Below are 13,739 nucleotides of genomic sequence, written 5' to 3'. Positions count from 1 at the left end.
TTAAGTTTTGAGGTAGTTATAGGCCTACTTTAAATGTTACTTTGCATGAAAAATTACTTAACGAGATGATCAAAATAGTTATTTTTCTGTCAACTGTTTCAGCAATTGTTTCAGATGCAGAGTTGCAAATACTCACATAATTGAGGAGTTTATAGTTTTTTTTAACAAAGCGTCTTATTTGATAACATTTCATATATTTCGTATGTAAAAGCTTAAGTGGGTCGAGGTAAACCGCTCCCTGTATTTCTGCCCACAAATTAATGCTGAATACAGCTCAAGTAATCCACAAGGTGGCAGCTTCATACCTATGATCAGTCAACGCTAAAATTAACTCAAAATTTGGACATTTATTTCAAAATTCAGTTTGAAATACTGCAGTAAATAAATCTTAAACCCAAGATGAATCCCATCAAAGGGACATTTTGTGTGAATTTTGAATATGTTGTCTTCAGAATCTATTAATCTACAGGGAGCATAAAGGTTTTGACTCTTAAAGTCAAATAATTATTTTATTAAAATTGGTAAATAAATGAATAATAGTTGAATACTCGAAGGATAAATGGTAAGTTTAACTGTGTATCAGATTTGCACAGCAGAGAGTGGAAGCTGGATGGCCGCAACATTGACTCAACTGCTTCAAAGTCAATTAATGAGTCACAGTAAGTCCGGGAAAAGCGAGTTTTTGAAATAAAATCTTATTAGCACTATGTGCCTCCTCGACCATTGAGCCATAGTAGGAAGCAACTAGTGTAAACAAAAAAAGTGTGTCCTTATCAAGATAGATGATGTGTGGAAAAAAAATGAAAGCATAAAATGAATATTTAACTTTGGTCAAATAAACAAGAAATCAGAGCGTTTTCATCAAGGGTGGATGGCAGGCCTTTATTTTGGAAGTGATCACCGGAAATCATTAAACTGCGTAAGTCAGACACTGGTCACTGTCTGCCCTCGGTCTGCATTATGCCAAAGTTTCAGTCTTCAGGATGTGGAGCAGCCAGTCGGATCTCTAACGACATTGAGCTGTAAAGTGCGGACTTAAGACTTATTTTATTTGTGAATAAATCATGATCATCTTGAATAAAAAAACTGCATGCCTACTTTTTTCCACCTGAAAACATAAGAGAAAGAGTCACGGGAAAAAGTCGGGATGAACAGAGACGGAGACAAGAGCGCAAAGACTGCGCTCCGGAGCCAGAAACCACCCAGGACGCACCAGCAAGTTTCTGTCCAGAAGAAGAAGAAGGATCCGACTTCTAAAGATGCTCAAAGTGGCCCCTACTCCAAAGAGGCACAGTCAGGTCAGTCAGACTCAGAGAAGGAGGTGAAAATTGCCGGATTACAGGGAAAGCGTTCGGGGAAAGTGTCATCCAGTGCCACCGCAGAATGCCAGAGGAGTCCCGGCGCGCAGAGGAAACTATCCGATGCCAGCAACGCATCAGAGGACCTGAGCAAAGACTCCGGCTGCCTCTCTGGGAAACTCTCCTCCTCCGACAGCAGCTCAGAAATATCCGACTGCCCCTCGGAGGGCAACAAGCACGACTCTCCAAGTAGCGACAATGAATTAAGCTGGATAGACGGCAGAGCTTATGTGAACCCGGACAGCGAGGAGAAAGCTGACGGCAAACCGTGCGCAAAGGCGGCCAGAGATAGCTGCGTTCTCCAGCCTGATGCGACTGCAGCGACCCTCGGTTTGTTTAACTCCTCAGGGACGTTCATGGAGCTTATGATGGGGGAGACAACCGAGGATCTTGTCAGGGAGGTGGAAGATTTGAGATCAGAGAACGAGTATCTGAAAGTAAGTTTAATTTAATTGTAGGCTACTTGATTCAATTTGTTTAATTGAGTTTGCGATTTTAATTAGGTTTGCATGATATCCTGTCTTGCAATAAATTTCCACATATCTCTAAGATGGCTTTATAAGATCTATAAGAGCATGCCAGTCCCAATGAGAGGCCCTCCAGACTCTGGACACCAGAGCCGATTTTCTGTAGCCCAAATGCTCATGTCAGTCTTCATTAGTGACTGCAGGATGAGTGAAGGGAAGCTCTCATCAAAAGTCAAGAGTCTCTGCTGACTTAAATAACGTGGTATCATCAGTCAATTTCTATAACAAAACTGCTTATTGGTAGAGACATTACAAAGGAAATCTCTGGAAAACCAGGTCAAACAAAACAGCCAGTCATTAGTTCTGGTTGCAAATCAAATAATTTCTAAGAAGTCATTATTTACGGACACTTTTAATTTGTGCAATTCAAAGGTAGAAATGAGTAAAACAGTGACTTGCTCCTTCATCCGTTTGTTGCCATTTATTTGAGCAGTAATTTTGTGTCTGTAGGTACTATGGTACTGTGAGTGATGCAGACTGCTGTGCCTTTCATTTCGTGTATGACATGCTTTATAAATAGGCAATGGATCAAGTATTCATGTCCTTTACTCAAGTAAAAGTATCAATACCACACTGGGCTATAAAAATACTTAATTACTAGCAAATGTACAGCATTCAAAACGTGTTGTTTTGTAAGCATTATGAGGAAAATGTTCTTAAAAGTAGGCTACTCAATGCAGGGAAATGGCCCCTGTGTATTGTTTTATGTAATTGCATTATTAGGCTACAACTCACACGTTAATATTTAAGCAGCATTTTCCTGTTGAAGTTGGTTGAGATAGATTTTAACTCTGGAGCTGCAGCCAGTGATTCTTTTCATAATGGATTGATATGCTGATGATTTTCTTGATCAATCCATTTGTTGTTTGGTTTGTTAAGTCTAAGACAAGTGAGAAATGTCTTCACGGCATACACTGTACACAAAGATGGACATAGCTTCCATGATATCACCCATAGCTTTCTGAAGAGCTGTTTTCAACAGGTCAGAGTGGGCTGCTCCCTGTCGCCATCTTGGCAGCGCCTGACTCGCATAACTACTGGCTAATCCAAAATTGGGCAATGAGGTGAGGCATGTGGAGCTGAGACTTATGTGCTTGCAGGTTTAACAACTGTGGCAAGCACTGGCTCCCGTCAGCATCGTTAATACAGCTGGGGCTCGGGCATCTTGCTCAAAGGCTAACCTAACGCTAATTAATTTGCTGGCTAAATAGCTAGTTAACGTGCTAAGCTAACAAGCCAGGTAAGGTGAGCGCACACATTGATACTTGCTAATTAGTGGTAATATGTAAATAGAATAATACTAGAATTTAATTCTGCTCAGAAAACAGGAGCACAGACTTCTTCACGTTCTGTTAGTCAAGTAACTGAACAAGAAACAATATTATTTGTCTGAAATTTTTATGAAAAATCCTTTGAAAGGCACCAACATTACAAACAGCGGAGAGGTTCAGCGACTTGAAGTAGCTGAGGCGACAGCTAGTGGCTAGCCAACTGTGATGCACCCACCTGTCACTCAAAGTGGCCACACCCTTAATCAATGTATAACTTTAAGCCTTAATAAAAAATTTATATTAAAATTTTTTTACCCCCAGTACAGCTGTCATGAAAGGGGAAACTAGCTGTATAGACCAAAATTGTGTTTTGTACCAGCCTGTAAACATGTTTTTCTGCTGTAAAGTTGTTCATTTTAACATGAGAGTCGATGTGGATTGACTCACTTCTGCAGCCAGCCTCAAGTGTTCATTCGAGGAACTGCAGTTTTTGGCACTTCTGCATTGGCTTCATTTTTCAGCCTCCGAGGTTGCCCCTTGATACAGAGTTGGTCATGTGAGCATTAAAACACTGTCTATTTAGAATATAACACTATATCCAGTAGATTTGACTTTAATTATTTTGAACAATGGTCTTTGGTTGATGTGTAGCATCCACGTGTTCTTGGTTTCTCGGTGGCACTTCCATATTATTAAGTTCCAAGACAGATCCATTGGAGTTGTCACCATTACAACTTGAATTTCTGGAAACTTTTATTTTGGCTGATTATTAGAATACCTCCTGATGTGTCATAAGCACAGAACTAGACCCCTCTTGCCTCCTAAATGCCCACTTCTTTCACACTACACAGCTCCAGTTTGTAGCGCAGCCTTTTTCTTGAAAACTATAGGTCTCAAACCCAAACTGATTTTTTGGTCTTAATAGCTGTATTTCTGTGTCGTCTGTCTCAGGATGAGGTGGAGGAGCTCCGTTGTGAGATGCTGGAAATGCGTGACATGTTCCAGGAGGAGGAGGTGTACCAGCTGCAGGAGCTGCGGCTGCAGCTGGAGCAGGCCAACAAGATGTGTCGCATCCTGCAGTACCGCCTCCGCAAAGCCGAGCGCCGCAGCATCCGAGTGGCTCAGACGGGACAGGTGGACGGGGAGCTGGTTAGGAGCCTGGAGCATGATATCAAGGTCAGGAGTCTGCTAACTCCGCCTCCCTCTGTGTGTGTAACCATGTGGTCTTGTTAAAACTCACACACTGACTGAATCACTGCCATTCCAGTTGCCGACATCAAAGTGAACATTTTCTGTTAGTCCCACAAAGCTTTTTCTCATTTCAGTACACTAAACAGTGATCAACTTGTTCATACACACTGAAGGACTGTAATCAGCTGACAGCACTATGAGTCACGACTGTTGGCTGTGCTGTAAAGTACTCCCTGCTGTTGGCCACACCACAAAAAATTCATTAGGTTGAAATGTCTTCATCATGCATCCTGTTGATATTTTTAACATACCATGCTGTAATTATGTGGTGAGCTGTTGTCCATGAGTAGGAAACATAAAAGCACAGTAATCTTCATCAGAATCATGGCAAGTCAATCACTGTCGTTAAAACGAGACCCTGCGGTGGCAGCCTGACTCTGTTTCTCTGAACCAGCGTATGTCTAGTGCCGGTGTTGGATTCCCAGCAGCCCCAGCTTCCCCCCCCCCCCCCTCCATCCACTAATATGGTGAATTCCTGTGAGAAGCATTTCCTTGTAAAGTTTCTCTGCTTTAGCCAAACCAACTGCTGCAGAGAACATACTGCAGTCACAAAACAATGCATATGAGTACAACTAGGACCAAAAGATTTTCTTACAGCACTTTGCCTTATTGAATCCACGGATGGATTACTGAACAGGCTTACTGAGCACAGGCCAAGGGCCCCAAGGGGCCTCCAGATCCAGACCCTCTATTTGAAGTGACTGTTAACATTTCTTATTGGAAGGTCAATCAAACGACTATAAAGATTATTACAAAGAAACACAAACAGCCACATAGAGGTCATAGAGACATAAAATGACCAAATGGTGACACAGAATGGCCATAAAAAGACGTGACCACTACGTCTTTTGTTGATGCGTTGTGTCTCTTTCATTCTTTGGGCTTTGGGTTGGGAGCCTTTTACGTGTCTGTGCTCAGGGAACTATTTTAATAATCAGTCTCTGATTGGAGCTACAATAACCTGGCCTTTGTTTTGCTTGCAGGTTGCAAAGAGTGTTTCTCTCCGGCTGTACAACGAGCTGGAGGCGGTACAGAAGAAGAACTCCCAGTTGGAGTGGGAAAATGAGGTGCTTCGTGAGAAGACACAGGAACTGGAAGTGGCCAAGCAGGTCTTACAGACGGAGGCGGAGAAGGCCAGAGAGGTGTGAAATTTTACATTAAAACCAGTCAAAAATTAGTTTTGCTTACTGCTATTTCATGTCTGAAAGGGCTCTTAAATAACTGGGTCTCGATATGCAGCCTAAACCTTGACAGAAACATAAGCTTCCACCCCTCATAAACCTCCATCCCTCTGGTCAGGAATCCTCCTTTCCATTACCCCGCACAGCTGCACCCATCCCAGCCAGTTGTCCCCCTGATGTCAGGTGACACATGACCCTGGTGCAGATCAATGATATGAGTGGAGGGCTCGGCCCGCAGCTGCCCTGTGCCTGGGTGGGGAGAAGAAGCCTGGTATGCTGAAGCCTGAACTCCAGGCACAGCTGATATTCTCAGCCGAGAGGACAGAGAAAAGGGAGAGAGGGTGCGAGAGATTACAGAAATAGACTCTCTCTTGCTTTCTCTCTTTCTGCTTCTATTAAGCTAGGCTAAATCTGGATCAGCATGTATTATGGCATTCATAAAGGCGAGTGTTGGTGTGCTGACATACTGACCTACAACCATCACAACCCACACATACTTTCATCAAAGTGTATCCACCACACCCTGACAGTGATTGAATTTCCAGTCCACCTTTTATTCTTGCAGCCCCTCCTGCCTCGGCGCCTCTTGTGGTAACGATCGTGCACTCTGGTGACACGTGTTCGGTTTAATCCAGGATTCGGTGCTTTGGCGTGAGCTCAGTCTAGTCCACTCAGCTGAAACAGCTGCTAGTCCCTTTGATCCCAACAAGGAAATCCACTTAGATTACCTAATCTAGGAGCACAAAACACAGTTTAGATAGATGTGAAGGAGGATGAGCATTTGAGAGATTCACACTGCTGTCCTGTGTGTGGGCCTTGACTGGTAACACGATACAGTCAGGTCATAATGTAGCTGAAAAAGCTAGAACAATAACAAAAGCATGAACGAAGACATGTAAAAAAGACTGCAGCTGCACTTTTATTTTGAAATGCAACACACCATTTATCTTCATCATGTATATTACCCTCTGTAATTTGTAATATCACATTTCAGGTCACAGTGTATCTACACAGCCTACAGGCCCACTGACCTTGAATTGAAAAGACTGCAACCCTTATGTTTGCTTCTTCTAGCCTGACTATGAGATTACTTTTATTAACATTCCGACATCATGTCTAGTGTCTAAGAGTGAGACAATGCCGCCAGCCAGAAGCTAACATTCCTCCCATGCTCAGACTTACAAATAAACTCACTCATGTAGAGAGAGGAGGAACTCAGAGGTGAGAAAAAGTTTTGATCCAAACACACCATGGACACTTAGTGCATTTTAAACATCTCTGAAAGTAGCACAAAGGCGTGTTGAGCATTTAATATTTAGCAATTGAATAAAAAAATTAAAAAAAAAACTTTTTTTGGGAAATTCACTTGCTTTTTTTTTTTTTTTTTTTTACGAGAGTTAGAATAAAATAATGATACCACTCTCATGTCTGTCCATCAAATATGATGCTGTAGCCAGCAGCCGTTACCTTAGATTAGCATAAAGACTGGAAGCAGATAACAAAACATACCTAGTAGTAGCTAAAACTCACTAATAACATGTTGTTTGTTTAAACCATACAAAAACCAAAACAATAATTTGTGGTCAGTAAGGCTCCATGAAGTCACTGTGCCCAGCCAAGAAATAGTCCGGCATGTAACCTTGTAAAACCACAAATTGGTGTATTAAACAAATGAAATACAACATTTTTATTAGTGAGCTTTAGAGGCGCTGGCAGGTAGATTTTGTTACCTTTGGACAGTACCTGGCTAGCTGTTTCCCCCTGTTTATACTCTTTATGCTAACCGTTGCTATCTGGGTCCTGGTGATAGCCTATTCAACAGTTATGAAAATAATTTTGATCTTCTCATTGAACTTTCAGCTAGAAATGTCAAACTGTTCCTTTAAAGTGAAAGGATCCTGTTGAGCTGTGGAGGAGATTTCAGTGTGGTCTCTAAACAGCTGTTCTTTACGTTGTTATGTATATCACAGTTTTAAAGGCTGTTAAAAATGTCCCAAAAGATGCAAATTTAACAAACTGAGACATCTAAAACTAATTTCATGGCTTTTTATGTACTGAACCCTTTTTCATGTTTTTCTTCCTCAGATCTCTCTGAGGAAGAAAAGCATCCGTTCATCAGCCAGTAGGTCTGAGAAGAGGCTCTGTCAACAGATTGAGGTTTGATATATTCATAATTCATGTTTGATGATGATGAAAACTGGCTGTACCTATGAGAAGCTGTTATGGGCTGTAAGTGATTATAATTGTCGTTACTGTCGTTTGCTTGCCAAAAGGATGACAGCGCCGATCTCAAGTGCCAACTCCACTTTGCCAAAGAGGAATTAGCTCTCATGTGCAAGAAGCTCACCAAACTGGTATCAGAGAGTGAGGGCATGCGCGAGGAGCTGGCCAAATACCACTCAGCCTACGGCGACATAGATGCCACCCAATCACCCGAAGGCAAACACAACTCCGCCCACGCCAGGGAGGCGGAGGTCAAAGTTCATTTGAAGCTGGTGGAAGAGGAGGCCACACTCCTGAGCCGACGCATCGTTGAACTGGAGGTGGAGAACCGTGGACTGAGAGCAGAAATGAGCGACCTGAGAGAGAAGATAGGAGGAGGAGGAGGAGGGGAAGAGGAAGAGGAAGAGAATCGGGATGTTGTGGAGGAAAATGTGGCCGCTTCAACGCCGGTGAAGGACAGAGACGGAAGGGAGCAAAGTTCAAAAGCGGGATTACCTGCTTACGAGCAGGGTCAGGATGAGGAAGCAGAAAAAGGTAAAAGTGATGTTGGGACATCTCTGCTTTGCAACCAATCACAAACTGAAGGGATGATTACTGCTTGTCACATCACTCGAGAAGGTCCTGTAGGCGGTGAGTGGGACCCTTCAGACAGTCCGGAGGGTGACGACAACAAAAAGAATGACAGAGGTCTCAAAGGAATGAATGTGAAAGACTATGAAACCCTCCTAGCTCTCAGAGATCATTCCTGCATTTTGAGTTCAGCCATACAGCTCCTGACGACACCTGCAAAAAACAGGCATTGTTCATCTCCCACATGTGCTTTTACCTCTTCGACAGACATGGACTCGAATGGTAAGGCACAGAAGATATTCCTGCCGGGACCTTTAAATGAGGCCTTGGAGCTTCTGAAGGCCATGCTGTTGGCTTTCATTGGGAGGGTGGAGACGCTTTTAACTGGAGAGGATTTAGGCAAAAACTCTGCTCACAAGGACGGACATGTTTGGGATTCCTACGCTTTCTCCTTTCACTCTGGAGACTGTGCAGATCATGACGTGGATAATCATAATGTGAAAGAGACACCAAGTGAGCAGGAGTGTGTTGAAGACCTCCGCACCACCGAGGTTAAGGAGAGAGCAACAAGACAAGCGCCGTCTTTCCAGTGGGACCTCATCCACAGCTGCAGGGACCCAAAAATGCAACTTTCCCTGCAGATTCTGTGGATCCTCCATCAGTGGTGTCAAGTTAAAGGACCCGAGCTGGAGAGAAAAGAGGTCAAATTAAAGATGTTGATCATTTACTGTTTCGATTGAGAGAATTGTGTATGTCTTTAGCGCTTTGGTGCATCTTTGAAATATCTAAATATGTTTGGACTTTTTTGACCCAGGGTAAAGACAAAACCATGTCTGTGCTGCGAGGGTTGTTGCAGGACCTTGGTGCAGAGCTTCGGGATGAGCGGATTGAATTCCCCAGTGAGGCCAAGGCCACGCAGGGCAAGGCAGCTGAGGTAAGGATGGTGTTTACCCTTCAGGCATGTTTCCCCCCTGCTGTGTGCGAGGCTGTGTGATACAGCGGGAAGTCCTGCCAACGATCTGTCTCCTCGGCCACGCGTCCTCCTGACTCTCGGTTCAACAGGCATCATGAAAAGACTCATGCCAGAGTATTTAGGCTAATCTCTTGTAGGGGCGACAGCCAAACAGGACAGGCATGTTCAAATCTGCTGCATGAAATACCTCAAATGATTCTCTGCAGTGACCAAACGTGATGTATTATTCAAACTTACCTATGTTCAGTTACTGTTTCCACCTGTTTGGTCAAATGCAAATGGAAAGAAAGTTTTAATGCATTAGATAAGAAATGTAATCCAACATTTGAGTTGCTGCCACAGGACTGTTGGTGCGTCCTTAGCACAGCATGACTCAAGATCTGCTTTGCAAAGGCCGGATTTATTTCTTTTTTTCCTTCTTACTCCACAGGGTAGAGACTGTAATCCCTCATTTCCTCAGAGGAACACTTAGTTTGCCATTATAAAAACAAGACTGGGAGTCTACTGCTACGTTAGTGGCTCTGTGAGGCTGCAATAACTCACAGCCATGCATTGAGCTGAATGCCACCATCATCATGCTCGAGAGCTTTCCCATCCGTACCATCCATGACATATGACGTGAACACGATGTAACGTTTAACAAATGAAATTACCTGTCACGTCCCGTGGGAGGGAAGGTAATGATGGGACAGATTCCCATGTTTATGAATTGTGTGTGTTCACGCCAACTCAAGATGGCAGCTGAATATCGTCTTCTTCTACTGCTTCTCACTCAGTTCTGGAAATACTGACTGTCTCAATAAATAAACACTAACAAAATAATAGAGAAAGACACAAACATCAGCTACATTTCTTTAAAGAACATTGTATTACCTTGACAGCAAATAGTTTACTCTCTTACTTTTAAGTGTAACAACGTTGAGTGATGGAGGTTTTACTGCAGAGTTGATCGTGTAGGGGTAAAAATACTGTGTTTGTTCAATATAGCAACAAGACAATTAATTTGCAGCATTTAATTACCTTTAACAGACTTTGGCTGCACTTTTTGTGGTTTTTATCAGACAGAGTACAGCTGAGGCTGGTGGGAAGGTTTTGCAGGTAATTGGTCATAAAGGAAAATATTGTTGGACAAATTAAAATTTAACCTGATCATGGCCCTAGAAGAAAAATGACAAGAGCACAAAAGTTATTACAATTCATCGTGAGGGGGACGTGAATGTCTGTACCAAATTTCATGGCGATCCATCCAAATTTTATTGAGCTATTTTAGTCCGGATGAAAGTGGTGGATCTATCAACAAACCAACAGTCTTCCATAGTGTGGGTAAAAAGTCTGAAACACCACGATTTACAAGTTAACTGTCCAACTGCTTATTGTGTCTGTCCTCTCTTTTCTCAGTTTGCCGTCAGCGATATCTTTCATGACGAACGACCCTGTGAAGCTGACAGGTCAGTGCTTTCTCCATTTAATCCTTTTTATTCATGAGGTCGTTGTAGTCATAACTCAACTGTCTCCTGCTGTTTTCACAGAATCTGCAGCTCAAAAGGGAAAAGACTGAGGCGACAGTTTTCCCCTCACGGCCCTAAGAGGAAGAACTGGTGCTATGTGAGCCAGGAGGCCGCCCAGCTGGACCGAGAAGACCCTGTTAAGACTTGGGACCATCTAATCATGCCGCTTAGCTTCCCTCATCTCAATTTTGAGCAGATGTCAGTGGAGAGAAGCCACACTGCCCCGGAGAAGTCGGCCTTCCGCATCTACTACAGCCCCCCGTCAGCTCGCAGAGTCCAGCTGGCTCAGTTGAAGCAAAGCCCCGTCGCAGACAGAGAGTCTGTCAGCACTCCCTCTCCCTGGTGCACGCCGCCGACCTCCTTCTCTCCACTCTGTCTGGTCTCATCTGCTAACATGAGCGATGACGTGAAGGAAATGACGGCCAGCTGGAGGCAGGCGGTTCATGGCAGTTCGCAGGAGAAGAAAGGGAGATTAGTTGGCCAGTGGGTGGACGTGGCCTGCTCAGGTACTCAGACCCACATGAAGCCACAGATGGTGAGTGTTGGTCTGCAGACAGATGGGAATCAGGGGCCGGTCGCCGTGAGAAGCAGCCCCTCTCGAGGCCTGAGCTCCTCCTTGGTCTCCGCCCGCTCTCATCACATCTCCACCTCACTGGACGGAGTAACAGGTCGAGTCGAGAGGCCCAGACCCTCCACCTCCTCACCTAAAATGTACCGGCGACACTCTGCCTCCGGTGTATCCCCTCTCCCCTCAACCACCAGTTTGAGCTCCCCCTCCTCTGTATCCACCTCCAGAGACCGAGCACTGTGGAACCTGAACCACCAGAGCCCCTCTGGCCTCACATGGACCCGACAAACCAGAGCAGGCGCAGGGCAGAACCACAGTTCTCTGAGCAGCGCCAAGCCTCCAACCAAAGCTGCAGGCACCAACCGTTACGGTTTGGTCTCTGAGTTTCTGCGCAGGGTGAGCGGTCGGACTGAGAAACCGGTCCCGGCGTCAGGACAGAAGATGAAGAGCGGCCTGAAGAACCTGGAACGTGCTCCGACGAGGCCTCCAGCCGCCTCGCTGCACAGGACTGACAGTGTGACAAGGATCGTCAACCAGAGGTTCATGAAGCAGAGAGAGGAGGCCGGCCGAGCCCAGAGAGAGGAGAGGGGCAGCAGCCTGAACCACGCTGTCAGACAGGGCACAGCAGAGGTCAGTGTATCAAAGAAAAACATGCATCACTACATCAGGGGTCAACAGTTACATTCAGCCATGGACCAGTTTTTTTTTTTCACATTGTTCATCAGGGGGACAAAGAGCAGGGTAAACACATTGTTCATCAACAAATAAAATTGGATTGATTGTATCTGAGGACAGACGTCAGTTAAAGTAAATAATACATTCAGCCTTTATTGAGAGGGACAGTGAGGACAGACTGGAAAGAGACTGTAGCTCAGCCTTAATGGTGTGCGTTGCGTGTTGTTTTTATATTGTTTATATTGTTATCCAGACTAGATTTATTAAAAAAAAAAAGTCTCAAAAGTTTAAATACTATAGAAGTGAAAACTTCAGCTGTGGCCCATGTGGTGCTATTCGAACACCAAGCTCACAATTAGCATTTTTCACGATGACATTTTGACGTGTCTCAGTAGGAAAAGCACATGCATAAATAAAATCCATGAGAGGGAACAGATCATTTGAAAACATGAATACAATTAAATAAATGAATAAAAGAAGTAATGGCCGTATCAGCTGGAGCCACAGCAGTAGCACTCCCCCCACCTGAGAACTGACTAGAAAGTGGAGTTTGCCTTTTAAAGACCAATTAATCAATATAGGTACACAGAGGCTGCATTCACCTGACCATCAAGTTGGTTCATTTCAAACTGAGCATGAGCTCTAGTGTTGCAATGAACTGTCAGTTGTAATTTCCCACAGCTCAAGGAGATGTGTTCAGATTGCTTGTTTTATTTGACAGAACTCAGAGGTGTTCAGTTTGCCGTCATATACGACAAAGAAAAACACAAATCCTCACATTTGAGAAGCTGGAACGAGAATATTTTGTATTTTAATTGTTCTAATTGCCAATTAATCTTCTGTCAACTGACATATTGATTAATCGACATATTGTTACCGACCTAATGAGCTTCAACGAACTGGCATTCTACTATAAAGCCTTTCTGTTACTTCATCCACCTCCTCTCCGTCTCTACTCTCTCTTCGAGCAGGACGGAAACTACGACTGCAGCTCCGGCAGCACCTTGACCTTCTGCTTCGCCCGTCCATCTCGCTCCACCCAGAGACAACCGTCTAACCAGAGCAAACTCCACCGACACAGATACTCTCCTCCGGTGAGCACGGCCGCAGACTCCACCTGTGAGTGAGTGAACGGGCAGAGGAGTAACAGCAGCAGCTCTCCTGATACTTCTGGACAGCTGAGAGCGCTCGTTGCCATGGGGCAGGAATTTAACATGTAATGTTTAAATGTAAACCCTGCTTTACTGCAGGTGGTTGAAATGGGAGAACTGGTAGACTGTATGTGGGATGTGTAGGAGAGCTGTGAGTAAACTGATAGTGATAGATGTTTCTTTTGGTGCAATTAAAAACACAGATTAATGCTTATTTCAATTACTAAAAAAAATACAATCTTGCAAATGTTGATTACTCATTTATAATTACAGTTTAAACTCTAAACTAAAACTGACTTTTGCACTTATATTGTGACATAATTTTATATTATCTTTATGGTATTTTGTAGAGAATAACCTCATGTTTTACTGAATAAACATCTATGATCTGACCAAGATGCTGTAACTGTGATTTTTTTTTTTTTCTGTCACACCTCACTCTGAAATTTGTAGGTTTTTATTTAAGCTGTAGAAATGAGTTTA

The 13,739-nt window shown here is 43.8% G+C and overlaps 1 protein-coding gene across 1 annotated transcript; it reads left to right on the top strand.

The window, feature by feature from the left end:
- The first annotated feature begins 1,147 nt into the window (after positions 1–1,147).
- Positions 1,148–13,498, top strand: LOC111234863. The gene is made up of 9 exons (XM_022763060.1): positions 1,148–1,795; positions 4,108–4,332; positions 5,391–5,549; positions 7,674–7,745; positions 7,862–9,082; positions 9,196–9,315; positions 10,753–10,802; positions 10,884–12,060; positions 13,077–13,498. The coding sequence occupies exons 1-9, from the start codon at positions 1,148–1,150 to the stop codon at positions 13,230–13,232; spliced, it is 3,828 nt and encodes a 1,275-aa protein (XP_022618781.1). The 3' UTR covers positions 13,233–13,498.
- Positions 13,499–13,739: the final 241 nt, after the last annotated feature.

This window comes from Seriola dumerili, unplaced genomic scaffold (genome assembly GCF_002260705.1).
Source record: "Seriola dumerili isolate Sdu_G_001 unplaced genomic scaffold, Sdu_1.0 BDQW01000468.1, whole genome shotgun sequence".
NCBI lineage: Eukaryota > Metazoa > Chordata > Actinopteri > Carangiformes > Carangidae > Seriola > Seriola dumerili.
Note: the sequence above shows the minus strand (reverse complement) of the source record. Positions and strands in the feature narration are given on the sequence as shown.

Excerpts from the sequence above, each read along its gene's own strand:
- LOC111234863 (XM_022763060.1), top strand. The coding sequence starts at position 1,148 with ATGAACAGAGACGGAGACAAGAGCGCAAAGACTGCGCTCCGGAGCCAG. Across the intron at positions 9,083-9,195 it reads CCGAGCTGGAGAGAAAAGAG|GGTAAAGACAAAACCATGTC; the intron begins GTCAAATTAAAG and ends TTTTTGACCCAG. Across the intron at positions 10,803-10,883 it reads CGACCCTGTGAAGCTGACAG|AATCTGCAGCTCAAAAGGGA; the intron begins GTCAGTGCTTTC and ends CTGTTTTCACAG.